This window comes from Melanotaenia boesemani, chromosome 2, assembly GCF_017639745.1.
Source record: "Melanotaenia boesemani isolate fMelBoe1 chromosome 2, fMelBoe1.pri, whole genome shotgun sequence".
Lineage (NCBI taxonomy): Eukaryota > Metazoa > Chordata > Actinopteri > Atheriniformes > Melanotaeniidae > Melanotaenia > Melanotaenia boesemani.
Window position 1 is genome coordinate 34,883,357 of NC_055683.1, and position 20,936 is coordinate 34,904,292.

Below are 20,936 nucleotides of genomic sequence, written 5' to 3' on the forward strand. Positions count from 1 at the left end.
GTTGCTTTTTCTCCAGCAGATGGTGCTACATCATCACTCCACCCCCTCTTGTTGAACAGGAAATCATGAAGCTCATGCTTAAATCTTAGCTTACAATGTGAGCTATGAAAGGTTTTCTGTTTTTCCTCTAAAAAAAAATCACATTATTACAGGAATGATGTGAAATAAGGAAACTTATCTTCTTTTCAGTAATGCAATAATCAGATCTCACGGGTAGAAGCTTTTCCTGTGCAGTTCCTGTTTCTGAGAGGATGTGACAGCAGCTTTTTGCTTTCCTAGAAGCACAAACCCACAACATTTCGCCTCATTGTATATTAGAGAAACATCAAGAAAAGAGCATTTAGTTAACGCTGACTTTACCTCATCCTTTGTTGTTTTCACATAAAAGTCAAAGCTGAATGCATTGAATAAGTACCAATGCAGGATTTAGACATCTATTTCCTCTTAAATACCTTCCTTTCTTTCTCTTATAGCCAATTAATAACCCTTTTGTTTAGATTCATCAGACATCTGAAGTTTGGTTCAGGCCGATAGATTTGATGCTTAAACTATTTTCCACACCCTACTTATTTTACAACTACCAAACTCAAAGAGGTCATCGCAGAATTACAGGCTTCTTTTTAGCATAATTAGCATATGTGCATTCTAATGTCTGTAGATTGACTGATATGTGATTCTCCACAAACTTTAAGACTAGGTGCCTTTTATAGAATTAATGGGGTCATTTTTTTTTCTAAAAGGTTTGAGATGCTCTGGCTTCTCAAATAAGAAATGGCCACAGAAAGCAACCTTCCCAGTGGATTTATGAGATGTATTTCTTCCACATCAGCCTCAACATATACCTGGACCCCTGATCAGCCCCTCCACTTATCCTTTCTACGCTTTGGCTTTGCTTTTTATTTATTTGAATCTCGAATGGCCCAAAAATTATCCTTCATCATCAAAAGCAGCTTTGGAGAGAAGCTTCATTCATTCATTAACTGAATTTTTACTTCAGACTAGTTAAGTCTTGTTTTCACATGCTGTTTGTTCGTGTGCATGTCCCTAAAAGTCCATTCATTCCTATGAAAGACGCCATATAAATATGAGGTTATGGCTTCCATTTTTCCCCTTTCAGAATTTTCTTGGGTATATTGAAATATCTTAACCCTTACAGCATATTTCAGAGAGAGGCAGCACGACGTGCAAAGAAGTTTGATCAAGCTAACAAGCTGTTAGCTTAGCTTCCCTGACATAATTCCTAAAGTGCAACTCAAAAAATGTAGTGAAGTGTGATTTCTCAGCTGAGTAATGATGGCTCCAGAAATTTCAATCTGCCCTCAAAACAAGTCCAAAATATTTGTAAAAGGTCAAAACTACATAATGATATTTTGATAAGCAGAAAATCCTGCACAATATACTATGAATTGCTATTGATAACGTGGACTTGGCGAATACTCATTACTTTTCTGACCTTTTAACTGGAATGAAGTCAACCTGAAGGCCAGTCTCAGCTCTGACATCTGGCTTTTGAGGAGAATGAAATGCACCATGAACAGAATAAGGATCATTTAATGGAAACAAGTCTTTATGTAAGAAAAGAAAAACAAAATAATTCATATATTCACTGTGCAGATTCCAAGTATTGGAATATGAGCACTGCTTCACTTCAGGTTTTAAGCTTTTATTCAAGGATTCAAGGATCTTTATTTATGGCATGCACAGAGATACAAACTAAAGCCTACAGTGACATGAAAAAGACTATCAGACAATGTGTTTTATTAAGAACAGCGTGTGCCGAGCCTCACATAATTAACAAGCTCTTGTAACTTAATTTAAAAAAAATCTGTCACATATTTGCCAACATGAGGAATTTTATCTGATTTCCAATCACACAAACTAGTTTATGCTGGTATTCTTAATATATTACATATTTTGTCTAATTACTGCTGCGTTGTAGGGATTATTTGCATCGCATATTATCCTCAAGGATTCACATTCTAGTTTTATGCTTAAGTTTCATCTGGAAAGGTCCCAAAGTGCATGCACAAAGGCTCTTGTGCATTATTCACAGCCTGTACAACACACACTGATACTTCTGTTACCAAGGACCTATGGTAAGGTGACATTCAGGGACAACACTGCTACCGATCACTTTTCCTGTCCCTATAGCAACCAAAGCAATAGGTGTGATGTAATACACCTACACCACATCTCTGTTAAAGTTCAAGGAAAGAATTGTAAAACAGAAACAAGATTTAAAAGCAGAATAACTTAATAAAAAAAAATATAGAAAATGGAATAATGGCAGTGGGAGTATTAGCACTAATTGGCTACATGTTTTTAGACTGACTGGTCTTCAGTGGTGACCTTCACTTCAATGACAGCTCAGAGACGAACACTGAACTCACTGCTGATAAAGTGGCGTCACTTAGTCACAGTAAGACGATACTGTGACTCAGCTGATGCGATATGTTTAACTATGACATCTCTTTTTTATGGCAGCGTGTTTACATCTCATGACTGGATACAGTTCTTCTTCTGATGCCGCCGCCGAGATTTGAATCCTGTGGAAACAAAATTAAATGAAGGGATTTATGAAGACAGAACTTCAGCTTTCATTTAGAGCCAATTTGGCTTCCTAAGATTTTCAAGAAGCAACCAAACTCTCCTTTAAAGCCCTAAAAAGGATCATTTTAATTTAATTTCAGGTTTGGATAAGTTATTAATTTGTTATAAATTTGTTTAATCTAACTTCCAATGTTTTCTGAATATTCTAAATAAATATTCTGCTATTCATGGACACATTTATGTTGATCAGTAATGAAAATGATCTCCATCCTGTAACACAAACAACAGGCACATGATCACTTACCATCTTCATCTCCTGTGTTGATGGTCTGCAGAGACATGCTCCTCTGCGTGAGCTTTGAAGGCTTCTTGGTTTTCAGTGGTTTCAGTGGTCCTGGTTTCTCAATGATCTCAAACGAGTCCTCAAACTCATTTCCTGCAACATCATTGACATCAGGCACTTTACAAGTGGGGGTAGGACTCTGAGGAGAAGTCACACTTTCCTCTATAGTCTCTGTACTCTGATTGATTGCTTTGCTTTTCAAGAAGTGCCGGAAGGAGCTGCGTTGCTTCTTTATTGTAGCCACCTGGTTCTTCTTCTGACCTCCCTTTCCATCCTCACCTTCCTCCTCTCCAGGTGAAATTGAACTTGATGGGGAAACCTGGTTTACAGCAGGGACCCTGTTGTCCATGTTGGTGTTACGAAAGCTGTTCTGCAAGCCGGTTCCCTTGTTAAAATCATTGATTGGTTGGTCCCTTTGTGTCGACAGGTCTTGCAGAGAACCTGTCAGGCCCAAACTATTTCCAAACACCAGGGAGTACTTTGGGTTGTGGTACTTATGCGCAGGTACCTTCAGGTCCATTTGTCTAGAGTCCCCAACTGATACCTGAAAACGGGACATGGAGACAGGCAGAGGCCGGATGTGCTGCACCTTTGGTTTCATGATGGGTGTAGGAAGCGGTGGCTTGGTGATGTTGAACTCCTTATAGAGGTCCACCTGTTCAGACACAGCATAGAGTTCCCTGAAGTCACTGTCAAAGAAGTCCACAATATGCCCGGACATCACAGTAATCGTGTTCCTGTCCATCCGAGACGAACTCCAGGTAAAGCTAGAGGAGTATAGAGAATAGAGTATGAAATTAAACTGAAAGTAAAACTAGTCATTTTATCTTTTTTTTTAATGAATAGTTAAAAAAATTGAAAAATAAAATGGAATGAAAAATGATTAATTTCTAAAGAAAAATTATAACTATATAAATGCTTTTTTTTTTAAAGCCTCATATCAGTTTTCAGAGCTTGTGGATGCATACTCTATTGCAACAAACAGCAGTACCACCTGAAACCACAGGGGCAGTGTTGCGCAGTATAACTCATCTGACAGGCGAAAGGAACAAAGAAGATATATTTAATGGCAGCACAGACTACCATCGCCTTCTGTGCTGTCCCTTTTTATGTCTCTTTTTTAAGATGTTCATGTCGTGACAACGTTCACTACTGCTATGTTTGCTACTGACTAAAACGGTCACCAGAACACAGAAATGAACTCTGAACTCTGCACTGCCTGCCTAATAGCTTAATATACGTTGAAAATGGGGACAACAAACAGCTAGACTTTAAGTGCAGCTAAATCTATCTCAAAATCTCCCAATTATAATAAAAAGTGACTTAAAACTTGCATAGAGTTAAAAAAACAAATTTTTAATTTTGTTTGAGTTTTGTACTTAAGAGCAGGCTTTACAACAAATTCATTGCTGGTAATTTCTTTACAATTCTGTTAACCATCAGTGATGACCAGAAAACAGTAACTTCCATCACTTTCAACACACACGGTTGTTTAAAACATTTTTCGAGAAGTTGTGTGAGGCACAAAAAAGTTTCAAGACTGAAAATCACAGAGGAAACAGACACTTTTGCAAACAGAACCCATTTTCAAAGCACACGCTGCTAGTCATAATGCAATATCAGGAAAGTCAAAGGACACCTGTGCTCACTTCACTTGACACAAATCAGTCTAGTTTTGACTTTAGTCTACAGTGTTATGACGGTGAACTGAAAGCTGATTTATCATAGATGTGGTCAGTATGTGGTATACCAACAGTTTCAAAGCAAGCTAAACTTTTAAGCAGCAAAACCATCACTGTATGTAAAACATGAACTACCACTAGCTATTAGTAGTTGGAAATGTGGAATTTCTACATTTCCAACTACTTTTTACAGTTTGGGGCAATAATTTAAGAGTTGGGGATAGCATCAATAAAAATATATTCTCATTTGTTAATAATTTAAAGTGATTTAAACAGAGGCAATAAAAGACCTTGCTATGACTGTAATCACTGCGCACATCAACACTGAATCTCATGTTTATTCATTGGCTTTTATGTAGTTGCAGTTTTGCATCAACACTGACATTTTAGACTTGTTTGCATCTTTGAGCTACAGTAGCTTAAAGCGTATACTAATACAGCTAAATTGCTCCAAAAAGCTGCCATCATTTACAGCTGTGGGGCAATGATTTCACTTTTCATATACTCATTACTAAATTGTATTGAATTACAGGATATAATTGTTATTAAATTTGTCACAAGGAGCTTCTTAAAAGAAGTTGCTAAAGGGTCTGAAAAATATTTAGCATCCATGTTGCTAAGTTGACAACTAGCTTAGAGTTAGCTAGCTAGCTGGATAGTTGTGCTGCATTAGCAAATGAGTAAATGCTCTTATGCTAAATACATTCAAAGAGAGCTTTCACATTTTAAGACCACATGACTATGAATGTCAGACCTTTAATCAGATGCTTAATGCATCTGATTAAAGGTCTTGTGGGTTGTGATTCTGAGTTTTTAGTGACAGCAGACAGGCGGTCATGCTGTTACAGTTGGTGTATATTTTACAGCTCATTAGACAGAAGACTCATTCTCTTGACCAGATAAAAACACAAAACAAAAACTTAAAAAAAAATCACCTGTAGGACCCAAACATGACTTTCTCACCATCCACCAGCATGTATTTGGAGCATAAGGATCCGGGCAGCTTGCCAAACGACAAGGCAAGCCCTGCACCTCTTAACATGCGCACTCGAAGATTCTGCAGAGAAAAACATGCTTAATTACACAATTGAAGTGACTTAACATAACACAGGTAACCCTCAGTAAACAATGTCACTTATGACACATTGACTTAGAGATGCCAAGTCAAACTGAGCTGAGTCAACTTTCTCAAGAAATAAAAGCTAACTCAAAACCTTTAGCCAGAAGTGTTTACTTAAAGGGAAGAGAAGCAAAGAAAGAAGCAGAAAAGAGACGTAGATATACAAATTGGGAGGAGGCTATCCGCTTTGGTCAATGGCACCATGGAGGTGACGCATCAGCTTACTCTCTTTGGATTTGTTCTCAGGATCTATGAATGTTCATTTGTAAGAAGTAAGAGTAACAGCGCCCAGTGCTCTGAAAAGGCCTTTCACAGAGTATCAACTGACACCACTACAGGCAGCTATTCCAGTGTTCCAGTTATCTGTACTGTAAAAACTCTGCATACAGCAGATAAGGCTGGGTATTGTGTCCCTGTGGAGATAGGATGACAGTGTGGCTCAGTGCACAGCTGTTCACTTATAATCAGCTTTTACTGACACTTCTCAGGCTCTGTTGCACTTACAAGAGGTTTAAATGTTAATTTATGAAGGAATTCAGTCCTTAAAAATAAAAAAAAGGAATTCTCAGGAATTCCTGAAAAAATCTTGTTCTACATTTTTCTTTCAATTCTATTTTTCTAGACCATTTATTTAATAATGAAAAGTTTTATTGAAATTAAATATCTTTTACAGAAACACCCTGTCAACATGGTAGCATTAAAAGCAAACATTGTGTGCCACGGGTGTGTATATAGGCGTGTCCAAACTTTTGACTGGTACAGATATGTACCTGATGTACAGATGAATTTCACAAAAGATTGATGAAGTTGTAAAATGAGGTCAATCGAAACATTTACATCACAAAGTATTAGCCTTAGGAAGCCTAAGGAATAAATCCCAACACACTACTGATTAAGTCTTAAACACCAAAAATCTCTTTGGTAGTGAAAGGCAAAAACAACTTAATTTTGACCAAAAAAACTCAGGTCAACACTGAATACAAACCTGTTTTCACTCCCAAGATTTGTTCCTTTTAACAATACCTAAAGCCAGCCAAAAGCTGGGGGAAAAGCTATAGGTGAATCTGAAGGAGCTGGTTTCATTCAACACATCTAAAAAACGATAATAATTTGGAAGCAAGAATCTTGCTGAAACTTTATGGCCAATAATAATGGCCCCAGTTTGATTAGTAATGACTGATATTTTGATGTTCTTTAGTTTTAATGGCTTTTATAGTCTCTAACATATCAATGCAATACAAAGTGTACAACATGTAGATGTTATGTTTATTCTGTTTATTCAAAAATAAGCACAAAACATTGTATAAATTTGAAAAAAGGTGAAGTTGTAGCAAAGCATTCATTTGAGATATTAACTTGATCACAGAGCCATAAGAAGTCATGATCAATGGCACAATTAGTATCTCTGATTTGGAATTTGAAAGCATGTTTGGTTTTGTTCCTTTTTAGACTACAGACATTTCCAGTCACACAAATTTAACTAAACTGTATCATATACAATTTTTTGCCAAATAAGGGCTTGATCAGAGTTTCGAGCTGTATATCACAGTATCAACAGCATAGAAATTGAACTTTAGACATTTTGAGACAAAATCATTTAACTATATAGAACAAATAGAGGTTACCCCAGGATGGAGCCTTGAGGGACACCATAGGATACCGGAAGTGGCCTCTTGTCTGCCCACATCTACTGGCTGGGTAGTTTTTGAGCCAAGAAATCCAGCACTAATAAGATGATTTAATATCATATGATCCACTGAATTGAAAGCTATTGATACACTAATAAAGGGCTGCTTTAAAGATTCAATCAAAGAATTTATAATTTCTAGTCCTGCTGTGGTTGAGCTATGCATCATTCCAAATCAGATTTCACTTTATATTGAATACTGTTGCTATAAAAATACTTCAATTGTTCACCCTAAGGTGTTTGAAAACTTCAACCATAAGAGTTTAGAAACGGGCCAGTAGCTGTTTAAGTCTATTTGAACACGCCAGAATATGGACTCAGCTACATATTATAACGAGGAAAATGTGTTTTTTCTATACAATTACTCCTATTTTCTATAAGCTAAAAAGAAAATTTATATATGCTTTAGAGATCAACAGGAACCTTTCCCATTATCCATTTTATGCAAGTATGTAACTGAAATAGGGCTGCACAATTAATCGGATTTTGATCGTGATCACAATTTTGGTGGCTACAATTAAATTAATCTGATCGTCAACGATATTTACATTCAAAATGCGACTCTGCTGCATGCATCTCTGATCACATACATTCTCAACCTGTAGTCTGCCAACCACCAGGGGGCGAATGCAAGGCCAAAGCTTCATTAAGCTGCCTAAATAACGAGGGCGCAGTGGCGCACCGCTTTTACAGTTGACAGCTAGTTGTAGTTAGTGTGCCTCTAGAGAGAGAGTGGCGCCACCGGAAGCTCAAAACGCTTGCCGATCACGTGGTCCATGTAGCCTCCAAAAGTTCCAGGAAGTGCTTGGCGGCCAATACAAAATAATAAGAAAACTACGATAATCGGTAAATAATGATCAATGAAGGCTTTGCTTTGCAATATTTTTATAGTTGTGTTCATTGATATGAATCATGTTAAGTTTACTAAACCTGTATGACATCAACAGCATGTAAATCGTAATATTTTCTGTTTTTTTAACTTATCTTTCAGACTTGACTGAGGCATACCAACAGGTGACGACAATGATTTACCAAGTGACTACACAATAAATCTAGGCTCACAGCATAATGATAACGGTTCTTACAGGAAATCTATATCCAATAAATAAAATTTAGATCCCAATTCATTTCAAATAAATGGGTTATCTATTCTTACTTATTAGTATCTACTTGTGTGAATTGCTTTTAAGTCTTAAGACTTATTTTGACTGAGGCAGACTGATAACTAAGTCTGGACTCACAATATAATGTGTTCTTACAGAAAATCCATGGCAAATAAATAAAATTTTGAATTCAATTCATGGAAAATACATGGCTTTCTATCACTATTTGTTAACTATCCCAAGACTTACTCCCTACATATACATAATAAATCAGACAAACACCCTTTGTTTTCCAAATGCATTTAATACCTAAAAGAATTCCTTTACAATAAAACTCGACTAGATCAGCATGTCTAGCCATTTCTTTTCTCTGCTATCCTTGAATACAGTCTTCACCATGGTATGCTGTGCTGCATGGGGATGCTCCAATCGCTCAGAGAAAGGCGTGCGTATGTATGGCTTCCCCAAAGACAGGGACAGAAGGAAAATATGGATGGCCAAAGTCAGCAGGATACATTTGACCACCATCAGGGACTGTAAAAACAAAAAAATATGTGAGGTAATCATATTAAAACAATGCATTTACACATTTTTAAAGACCATATCATTGGGAAGTTTAATATTTTTAAATTAAACACCAAGAACACATCACAGAGAAATTTATATGGTTGAGGTTGCAGAATGTAGAAAAAAAAGACAGGAAACAACACTTAAAAGTGGCCAAACCAGGAAGGTTTAGAAGAACAGTATCCCAGTTAACGTCAGGCAACCCCAGAACAGCTGAAAGTTCTTCAGGACAATGCTGCACGAGGGAAGAGTGATATACTTCCCTTAAGCATCTCTCTGCTTCTCTGCTCTCATCCTGCACACTGAGTGCTGTCTAGTGCAGCAAATGCATTCAAGTACAATCAGCCACTTATTTTGTATTTGTATATTTTGTTAAGTTCTTAAGGTTAACATGTTTGTTACATTTAACAGGTTAGGCTTTATAGTTGCAAATATTGTAAACATATATACTAAGAGTATTGTGCTATCTAATACTGTGTATTCATTTTCATATCTTTGTCCATTATTCCACAGCCTTATAAATACATTAAAATTAAATAAAAATGTAACTACAATTGCTCTCCCTACACATTAACCTCGCTATCAACGGCGTTGGATCAATTTATATTGACGAACAGAATTTACATTCATCAGCCTGTGGCATCTGTTGCTATCAGTGTGCTAGCATAAACTTTTATCGGTTTGTAATCTCTAAATATATTAATCTAGACGGTGACAATCCGTCAACATATTTATTTACTCCTGTCAAGTTGATTTCGATGCACAACTGATATGGAAATATGACTATTAAAACATCTTACCTTGAAGAAGTGTAGCTCCGACAATCTGCTCCATTGAAATACATTGACCGTCGCTTAGCTTTTGCTAACTTCCGGGAACTTTTGAGGGGCTCCATACGCCGCCATTGCTGTGAAAAAACTGAACCATTGCAGTGAACGGAGATGGCGCCACTCTCTCTCTAGAGGCACACTAGTTGTAGTCAGTGTTGCCAACGTAGCAACTTCGTTGCTATATTTACCGAGTTGTCAGTCGCCTCTAGCAACTTATTTTTTAAAAAAACAACAAGCGACAAATCAAGCAACTTTTCCTGGTGATATTGGAGACTTTTGGAGACTGACGTGAAAGAGCGTATAGTTTACTCTTCAATGAGGACTGGGTGCTGCGCAGACCCCTCCCCCGTCCAAAAGCACCCAGTAGAGGCTTGTTCCTCACGCAGCAGCAGCTGCATTCAGAGCAGGAGATGATCGCGTCTGTTTCATGAGCAGGCTGAAAATTAAACGTACAAAGCTGCTGCTAGATGATCCCGCGCTGGCTTACTGTCAGATATTAATGTTTATTAATGAAAAGTGTGGACATAAACATTAAAAAAGTTAAAAGTGTTGTGACATGTTGCAGACTCCTAATTAAAAACAATTACACTTAAAAAATTTAAACTTAAAAAATAAAGAAAATATTGACTGAAGAATTAAATTTTATAATTTTTTTGCTGTTCAAAACATTCTAGGTTGTCTTTTCTTCAATTTTTGCCTTTCTCACAACATCCCTCTCCATGGTAGCATCCCTTAAAACTGTATGTACTAGTGATGGGATGTTCGGCTCTTTTCAGAGAGCCGGATTTTTTAGCTCCCAAAAGGCTCTTGATTTAGCATCTTTTGTAGCCCCATAATTTACATTAACTTCTCAAAAATGAATGGTAAATGTATTATATTTTTCATCATCTATTCTAACTTAAAGTTTAATTTTTCACAAAAAATTGTTGCCACATAGTTTGTTTATAATTGGTGCAATAAAAATACATGTTTTTCCAAACACGGTGAATAATCGTGATTAATAATCGTGATTACAATATTGATCAAAATAATCGTGATTATTATTTTGGTCATAGCTGTGCAGCCCTAAACTGAAACATGTACATTACTTTTAGAAATCTGTCTGAACAACTTATCCATTAAGTTTAAGTCACATTAACTGCTCTGACCTCATTAGCCAAAATTTTGTAACTAAATTAAAGAAAATAAAATCTAATATGCATGTCTTGATCAAGTTTCAAGCAGTTTCACAACATTAACCATGAAAAAAGGGAAAATAATTCCCATCAACAACCATCCGACTTGTAAAATAGTGATATGACTCAGTGTTACTTCCTTTGTGTGCTTTTTTTTTTTTTTTTTTGCTTCTTTCCTTTCATTTTAAAAGGCAGTGCCCCCTTTAAGAGTTTAAACTGAATCTTAGATCAGTCAGTGTTTGAAATACATTATCCTTTTAAATATCTTTTTGATTTTGGAGTGCTGACCTTTAAAAAGCAGTGGTTAATCATCAACTTACTGATTGTGTTTTAACTGGATCAGACTTCTGTGATGACTTTGTTAGGAATTCCCTCAAAAGAATGACATTTAATTTATTGTTTAGTTTTAATCGTGATAATTACTTCAGTCACTGTTATTGTCTGGCAAAGAAGCAGACATCCTGAACTGTTTCTTTGTTTCCCTGCTCTTTGTGTACAATGAGCCTCGTCCTTCTTCAGCACTCTGTCATGCTCTGTTAGCTGAGCGCTCTGCTCACCCTCAGATGCATCGCGTTAATCTGCAGCCGAGAGCACATATCCAGGAAGTGAGGAACTCCCCTGGCCTCCAGCACAATGTAGACAGCAACCCCACGTCGTGATGAGGCATCCAGTAGGTCCTGGAGGATCTGCAGGTCCGTCAGGAGGTCCATTAAGATGGCCACCGCCTGAGAAACACAGGCCAGGGAGGACTCAGTCACTATTAAACATTAAATAAATACTTGTTTACTTAAGTACAAATAGAGCACTTGTGATCTTAAATTAGTGGTGAGTTACTTTTTTTTACAAATTCTGTTCCCATTTAAATGAACATAACTGAAATTTTACTTTACAGTCTTAAAACTTCTCAGAGCACAAAGTATGCAACAGTAAGACTGATGAATGCATTCAGAACTACTCCTGCCAGTTTTCACCTTGGCTGTAAGTGATGGGATAATATTTAAAACGCATCATTTCCTGCAGGATCAGACACTTTGGGAGAACCCGTTTCCCCGTGATGACTGGAGGCGTTAGTGAAAAACAGGTTGGACAAACTCCAAGAAGAATTATATTGCATTATTTCAACAGACGTGTCTGCATTCAGGATCATTTAGTGCAAGCTTCTCAGAGCACGTCTTTGCATAATCTGCTGTACAGAATATGAACACAATGGCTGTTTGCAGGCAGGTGTTATACAGCCACGCCGGGTTTTTATATTCTTAAAATACAATCTGAAATGTTTGTGTAAATTTTTTTTACCCTTAACCCTTAAAACTCCAAGCCCTTTTTTAAAAAAATGACATTAAAAAAAACAACCCTTTTAATCCCAGTCAACATCCAGACATGTTTTGAGTACAGTCTCAGTTGTCAGATTACGAGGTTAAAATTATGTTAAATGAATGTATTTATATATATAGCACCATAAAGTCCAACCAAAACAACAAAAACAGAATTTATTACTAACAGAACTTTGTAGAAATAACACAGATCAACAGTGATCAAGCCTTTTCTCATCTGCACATCATCCTCTCAAGTCTTCGCTTTCAGGAGAAAAAATATTGGCAATGAAACAAACACACAACAGAAACTATTTACATATTTGCAGCTATTTATACTACTATTTACCTACTATCCTCACAAAACCAACATGGCTCATTTTTGTCACCAACAAAAAACATCACCTTGGCTTTAATCCGGCCATACAGCTGGAACGAATCCCAAGGAAGACTAGCTAACGTCTTTGTGTCAGCTCCTTTTAAATAAACAAATACAGGGCAACTATTTTCATTCTTTTCAGAAAGACACTGAATTTCTGCTCATTTGTTTGCTGCTTTTTATTGGACATTACTGTCAATGTAAGCTATTCAGTTGGTTGAAACTTTGACAGGAAGTGGCTTCATCATAATTTCCAGGTCCAAATAGACGTCTCTGAGTAACATAGTGGTAGTGATTTTTTTTTATTATTAAAATGTGACGTCATGGATCACTCATTTTGGCTTTACCATGCAGAGTCTCAGAATAAATGCCATATTTTGCAGCTGGATTGTACACCTCTTGGATGGGATATAAATGTCTAGAAAACATTTTAAAAAATCACCTAAAGCATAAGCTATCAATCATAAGTTTTACACTACCATTCCTGAGAAATTGTTGACAAAATAAAGATTAGTGCTCTGGTGTGCCCACAATCTAGTTTTAAGGGTTAATACATATCTGCTGTATTTGTGTTTGGGCCTAATCCAGCAGACTCTGAACAAGGTTAGACAAACAAAAAGTATAAATCCCACAAACATTGAAGTGTACGTCATTGAATAACCTACTGGCCCAAAGAAAATTCATTCACTGTGGACGGACAAATTTCATGAATAATCTTTACAACTGTCTCCTTTATTGTCTATTCAAGCAATAAACTGCATGTGCAATTAACAGTAGCTCACAATATCTGAGGTCTAAGTTACAATCAAACAGTCTGACTAAGCAGTATAACACTTGTACTTTGTACATGTTTTATGAAAACACACTCAGTTATCCGCCATCCTGGCTGGAAAATGTCAGTAAAAATCTGTGCCATCAACTTCTCCAAAAGCTCTTGGAGGTCATGTTTTCTAATGAAGGAGCTGAAACTGGAAGAAAGGGCTCTAGAGGTTCCCCACTTTGCCTCAATCATAACATCTTATAAGCGACTTTACGATACTTTTTCTACAGGTCAGATTAAGATAAACTGTCTGTGAACAATGGGGATTCAGAAGTGTGGCTTTTTCCCAGAAACAACATCCTGCAAATTTCGCATCAAGACCACAACCTGCGATCTTAAAAGAGATTAAACCAACGCAAGTTTGTAAAGCAACAAATGCAAAAATCTCTGCAATGTCTGTTCCTACAATCAGGGGCCACGTTTCCAATCCTGAGCCATGAGCTGAAATAAAACTGAATAAGTTGTCTGTTTTGTTTTGATAGTGTGTGAGTAAAGGTCAAACTAACGAAATTAACCCATACTTACTTTACCCGATCGCTACCAGCAGGTAACACACATGTAATGATGATCAGAAAGTTAGCAATAGATGGAAATGCTACAAACAACCAAGCTAAAAACACCCAGCTGATTAGCCATGTAAAACAATCAATATACATGGAGTGGCTAGAAATACAACTAACTGTAGTGTAACAGTTCATGAAAGTGTTAGCATATAGCATCATTAGCTTATCTATTTCTTGGCAGCAGACATTTTCCACCTCTGTTGACAATGTGGTTCATTTGCCACATGCACACCTATTAACAGGGTTATTTACAAAGACGAGTGACGATATAACGTTATATCGGACTATAGATGGCAAGCAGAGTATTTACCACCAGATACGTCCTGCTGCATTCCTTGCTGCAGGCTGCCGAGTTACTGAGGGTTACTGAGTTGTTCAGTCTTATTTTCGGGGTCTGATTTGGGTTCGAACATGTGCGGCTGTATGTTTGTGTTGGCATTGCTTACCGAGTATTCATATTACTTCGGTTTGTTCATGAGTTCTGTCGGTGTTTCTATAGTTGCGTTCCCATTACAGTGTTTTTGCAATATAAAAGCGATATTTCTGAAATTTAGACAAACTGTAATTGCAATTTGCAGTTTTTTTCCTTCTTAGTCCTGGCTTGTGGCTTTGAAGTCTTTCTTCATTAGGGATATAATGAAAAAACTTCCGATGTGGCTTTTTGGAACAAGTAGAGACACTGTTTTAATGTGGTTGAGTAACATCTCATGCTAATTATTTTTCCTCTAGCAAACCTCAGATCTTGGTCTTCTTAAGATAATGAAGCTGAGACTTTTTTTTTAACTTGATAAGGTTTAAGAAAGATTTAAATAAGCTAACCTATCCTGAATGACTAATATTTAGATAGTTAAGTAAAAAGGACTGTATGTGAACTTTAGTGACATTTTCTAAAGTTTTCCTTCTAAATATAGCCCAATCAGTGACTAGATTATTCTCCACCTGCCACATCTGGATTCTATCTTGATTTTTATAATCAACTGGCTCTTGAAATTTAGTGTCTGGCAGGATTCCTTCAGGTAGAGAAACTGTGAGCATGTGATTGATTAATGAGGCTGCCAGGGCTCAGAATAAACTTCTGGAAGCACATCTTAGGCTGGATTCATTTCCATGTTAAGGAAAATAGGAGAAGCTGCTTGTTAGATCAATCACTGGTCAGTCTCACCTGAGAGTTCAGCCAATCACACAGAGCGGTGGAAGGCTGTGAGATTGTGGGGGAGGCTGAGTCTCTGTGCATGTCCTGATGTGAAGCTGACATTTACAGCAGCAGTCTCTCTGCAACAGATGACTCAGCTTGTTAAAACTTGCACACAACTCTTTTATTTTTTTATGTTGGCTTTATTATCGCTACCTGCCCGGTTAACCCTTCCCTGTTTTTTTTTTTTTTTTTTTTTTCTTTTTCTTTCTGCAGGTATAATGTCTGATTTCCTAAACACCATAGGTTTTATAGGTATTTTAACTGAATTTTGACTTAAATTTAAGCAATCACTAAAAGCAGCATAAATGTATTTGCATGACTTTGCAAGTTATGAATTTGCTGAGCATGTGTAGGCTGATTTTCCTGAACTGTATCAAAGGAAGCATTTATAAAAACAAAACCACAAAGTGGGTGAAAGAAAAAGCTCCAATTTAAATGCAATGAAAACTATTTTCTCTTGAGCCCACTGCATCCTGATACTTTCTTTCAAAAGAAAAAACACAAAATGACCGCAAAGTTTTCTACAAAATCTAAAACAGCTTAATAAAACCTTTTATTTCTCAGGTGCTGTGGAAACTGAAAACGTGAGATAAAAAGTGTAACGGAGTTTAAACCTTCTGCTTTGGTTTAAAACATGTTTATCAATGTTTCCTCTAAACTTAGAGCAGTTTGTGTGTCTTAAATCGGATGATGTGATGTTCTTCACTCCAGGCTCAAAAGGAAAAGGAAATGTTGCATCAGGTCGTAATCATAGTAATACTTGGCCATTAGCTTAGCACATCCATCTTAACTAAGCAGGTCAGCCATTCTTCAGTTAATTCAGTTTATACAAAACTGACTTAAATATCCATAGATTTAAATTATCATTAACACCATAAGTGAATCGCTTCTGTATCGTGTCATTTAGCACATCTAGTAATACTTATATGTTAAATCTCTTTGTGTAATCCTGCTAACAAACCAACCATCAAACAAGTGTCCTCATCCAGGTCACCTCGGTGTTGTTTGGCTCCAAAATGATCAACTTGCTGGTAGTTTGGGGGTAATGCTGATAAAAATATTAAAGATAATTAGCATCAGGTAGCAATTACTTAAAAGGCTCCTGGGTCCAGGTTAAAAATCAGAACTGTCACTTTCATTTTCATTTAAAATAGAAATGATGATGAATTTAAACTTGTTGAAACCTGCCTGGAGCTTTTGTTCTCAGCAGAAGACTCAACTGTAGTAATCTGGATGGTTGATGTCTAAGGAAGTTATGAAAAGGCCAACAGGTTTCTTGAATTTAACTATGTATCGCCCAGAAAGCTGGAAAAGAGGTGTTTAAGATGTTGCTAGAGAATCTACTTTAATGTTTTCCTCACCAAGGAGCCCTGAACTAAACCAAATGTCAAGTGAAAAGCAAAACTGAGGGTAAAAAAGTAAGTGTAGAAAGAAATAAACAGCAGACAGACTAAATCTGATCTGATGCCAGAGATGTTTGCATAACAGCAGCGTCTCAGTAGCCAGAAAACAGGTGTTTCTGTAAAAATACCACACAAATTCTTTCATTTATTATGACTAGACTGAACTGGATTACATTAGGCTTGAATTATTTTTAATAATAACAACAACAACAAAAAGAATAAGAATGACAAGAGTTTATTAATCCCAAGTGGGGAATTGGTTTTCTGCATTTAACACATCCCAGTGGCTGGAGGATGCACAGCCAGGGGTAGAAAATGCAAACGCCACACAGAAAGGCCACTGTTCAAACCTCCCCCCGGCCGAGGCTCAAACCAGCGACCTTCGTGCTGTGAGGCTGCGTTGTTAACCACCGTGCAGCCCCAATTAACTAACTTAATCAACTGATGAAATTAACTAAATTGATTTACTCAATTCATTGACTTGATTAATTAAATTAAGTAAATCAGCGTGTTTGTTCTTTGCAAAAAATGTTCTGAGATCATTTTTGTTGTAAAATCACAAACTTTTGTTTGATTTTGAAAATCATTTAAAATGTTCAGATTAAGTCCACAGAACCGTTTCAGGTGTGCAACCAAATGTTGCAGCTAAAACCAAATAATATGCAAACTTTCTCATTTTAAACAGAGACGCTGTAAACATTTGTTCCTTATATGATCAATTCTTATAGTTAAAATCATACTCACTTGATCAAATGTTAAAAAAAATGTTGCAACTGAATAAAAAATGAGAAATGAGATTTTTAAAACAGAGAAATTGTGGGAGTTCTCGACTTGGAAAATTATTCAAAAGCATGCGTGATCAGTAAAAGTGTGGCTACTGGGTTTTCTGTTACTTGTCTCAGCTCTGGAGTCTACACCAACATAATCGCTTCTGTTAAAGCTAAACACAAAAAGATTTTAAAAATCTAAAATAAAAACCTTTTTATAGTCTCATTTTTTTCTGATAACTAGAGTGCCAAGGAAGGGCAATAGAAAATGATCTGAATAAAACTTTTAGCTCCAATTAAAACAGTTATCCAGTTCAACCAGCTCAGTTTCAAGGTGACATTCAAAGCCTGGCAGATGATTGGCTCATTCACAGTCACGTGATCACCTGCAGTCAGTCACCGGCTCCGTTCACACTGCAGCTCAGTTCCGATTTTTTTGCCCATATGTTACTCAAATCGGATTTTGTGGTGACAGTCTGAATGGTGCAAATTTGATTTTTAAAAATCCAACCCAGGCCACTTTTCACATGTGGTCTTAGATCAGATTTGTATCTGATCTGTGTGGCGGCGACCTCAGTCTGAACGGTCATGTTTCATTTCATCTGACTTTGATGTCACAGAAGTCACATCATAATTCTGTTGTTTCACAATGTTTACTGTGTTGTTACCCGTTCCTTTTTTAAAAAAAAAAAATGTGAATAAAAAATGACAAAACAACACCTTCACTTTAAAAATATGAACGAATTAAGCAAAGTAATGCAATGAAGGGAAGGTCGGGGTGTATTTATAATTAGAATTGTGTTGTGTTTTATATCCTACATTGTCGTGGCGGGTCCAGATTTCACTGGAAGATGCTCATGGGTCGGGTTTGGTTTGGGTTGGTAAAATTGGACCAGTGCAAGTCTCTGCATAGACGAACTCGGCTGCAGTGTCTGTACATGCCTCTGTACCGAAGTAGGAGCCACTGCTCCACAAAATGCCATTGTTAACATTTGTGCTCTCCTTTTTCTCAGTCTCCTCCTTTCATTCATCCATTGGGAATCATTTTAATCGGTTCAGGGTGGGCAAGTACTTCCAAATTGATAAACAGACATGAAGCATCCATTACATCTGGAAATACTACGTGACGTCATGTTATCCTCTGCGCATACGTGTCACTTCATGGCCACATACTGTTCACACTTCAGTGGGATGAAGGTCACACTGAAATGATAATGCTAACAACCGTGCAAAAACAAATTTGGATTTCATTGAAGAAAAAAAATAAATAAATAAAAAATCTCATTTTAAGCACTAAGACCTGCAGTGTGAACGTAGCCATTGAGAATATTTAATGGTTATTAAGCCAGCTGTGGGCCAACTAGCTCAGGGACTTTCTTTTGCAGTCAAATCAAGTTAAGTAAGCATTTACACAACTGAAGCTTGTAAGTTTAGTAAATCCAACAATCTCTTCAAACTTTTCTTAATCTTCTTATCTTTCCTCCCCCAACACTCATCATTTTGTTAAATAGGAGTAATAGATTTACTTTGAATTCTAAGTGCACAACGTTTGGACTACGTTTCATTAATAGGACGAGTTGTTTGATTCAGTAATTGGGTCAAATTTTTAAAGAAATTAGTATAATTTTAAAATTCGCATAAACTCACAGTCTTACTAAATGCAAGAATGTAGGAGAACACCCAAAGTCAAACCTTTTAAACATAAAAAAGTCCAGAAAAAAAAAGCACCACTGAGTGAATTCAAATTATTGTTTTTCTTTTTATGGGTATATACCTTGCCTTGAGCATTTACCTTATGAGAGCCCTGTATGAGTCTCCTCACCACCTCCTTGATGTGCGGCCCTGGCTCTTTAGGCGGATGGGTGTACACGGACACCCGGGTCACCCCCTTGTAGACGCCGCTGCTGCCAGGCCAGCCGATATCCAGAGAGGGCACCTCTGCGTCGGACATCTGCGGCCAGTAAGTGGAGTGGACCCCCGAGTCCGCGCTGGAGGCCTCTTTGGGCTTCTCCTGCTCGGACTCGGACTCGCTGTCCGTTTCGTACTCGTTAAAAGTTTTACGGATAGCTTTCACCTCCCTGGCGCAGAGGAAGTCCTTGATGTTGTCCTCCTTGAGGCGCATCTTGAAGGCTCCGTCCCCGTTCCTCAGCAACTGCTCCAGGGCCGCGCGCTGCTCCTCGCTGTAGTAAAACTCCGGTCGGGACTCCGGGACCTTCTCGTTCACGTGCTCATCGTCCATGCACACCAGCTGGGACTCCGCCATGACCGAGGAAAGTTTCCCCCCCTGCAACTGTCGACTCTGGTTCAACAACCGTTTGTTATCCGGAACCGAGATGAACTGTGCCGACAGGTGCGCGAGGAGCGCAGGTAGAGGCAGGGGGCGGGGCTTGAAGGCAAAAAAAAAAAAGTTTTCCACGTTGGCGAAAATCTTCCACCTGGAAAACTTTCAGAATAAACTGGAGGAATATTTGTGCTGGAGGTTCATCTGAATGAGACGAATGAATGACTACGTTGTAAAAGTAATCAGAGGCAGCAAAAAAACCTTAAAAACGACAGTATTTAGAACTTTACTTTTACTAAGTAATAATGTCACTATCTAACAGTGCTCCACCTGAAGTTAAAATACCGCATTGAAACCACTCCTACAGCAGAGGTAATTTAAAGTAAATAATAATAATAATAATAATAATAATAATACCTAAACTAAACTTTACTAGCTTTATGAACAAAGATCACACAAAAAACTAAATGTGCAACAATTCTAAAAAAAAAAAAAAAAACGGTTGGAATGCTGCGTAAAATGTAATTAAAGACAGAATGTAATGATTTACAAATCTCATAAACCCATATTTTATTTCCAATAGAACATAGACAACATATCAGTTGTTAAACTGAGACATTTCACTCTTTCATGGACATATTGGCTCATTTTGAAAGTTTGACAACACATCTAGAGTAAAAAAGTTTAAAACATTCTTCCATCATTTTTAGGCACGGTTTGCATCAGATTGATCTTTACAGATTGATCTATGAGTGTCCACCTCTCTTAAATGCTCCTTTTATTTCTAGTAATATTACTGACCTGTTCCCAATTAGTTTAATTAACTAATAAATGTTCCTCTAGTAGTCTTTGATTTGTTCCAACTACTTTTTCAGCCTTTTCATTGCCCCTGCCATCAAATTAAAAATCAACCAATATTTTCCATGAAATGGTAAAATCTCTCAGTTTCAACATCTGATATGTTGTTTATGTACTAATGGAAATAAAATATGTGTTGATGAGATTTATTTACATTTTACGCAGCATCCCAATTGCTCTGGAATTTGGTTGCTTATACAAAACAATAATAAAAAAAATTCTTTAAATATGAAACAGGTAAATGATTGATATAAAGTCTAATGTGAACAAAAACAATCAAGTAGTACCTCAACTCTTTTC

The 20,936-nt window shown here is 37.1% G+C and overlaps 1 protein-coding gene across 2 annotated transcripts; it reads right to left on the reverse strand.

Moving 5' to 3' along the window:
* Nucleotides 1–19: 19 nt before the first annotated feature.
* On the reverse strand, nucleotides 20–19,864 carry fam83fa (family with sequence similarity 83 member Fa). 2 transcript variants are annotated; one of them, XR_006008736.1, is made up of 6 exons: nucleotides 19,290–19,864; nucleotides 11,615–11,782; nucleotides 5,511–5,632; nucleotides 2,855–3,660; nucleotides 2,391–2,546; nucleotides 20–275 (listed from the first exon to the last, which is right to left on the reverse strand). XR_006008736.1 is itself a non-coding variant. In XM_041972333.1 (5 exons), exons 1-5 carry the CDS (start codon nucleotides 19,758–19,760, stop codon nucleotides 2,497–2,499), a joined length of 1,617 nt encoding a protein of 538 aa, XP_041828267.1. In that variant the 5' UTR covers nucleotides 19,761–19,864; the 3' UTR covers nucleotides 1,623–2,496. The 2 variants fall into 2 exon arrangements, 1 of the variants encoding a protein (XP_041828267.1); XM_041972333.1 differs by lacking the exon at nucleotides 20–275 and having other exon boundaries at nucleotides 1,623–2,546.
* Nucleotides 19,865–20,936: the final 1,072 nt, after the last annotated feature.

Bases quoted from the DNA above. Each gene is read 5' to 3' on its own strand.
- fam83fa (XM_041972333.1), bottom strand. From the start codon at position 19,760: ATGGCGGAGTCCCAGCTGGTGTGCATGGACGATGAGCACGTGAACGAG. The intron at 3,661-5,510 runs GTGATTTTTTTT...ATACTCCTCTAG, and splicing joins GTCATGTTTGGGTCCTACAG to CTTTACCTGGAGTTCGTCTC. The intron at 2,547-2,854 runs GTAAGTGATCAT...TTGTTTCCACAG, and splicing joins CAACACAGGAGATGAAGATG to GATTCAAATCTCGGCGGCGG.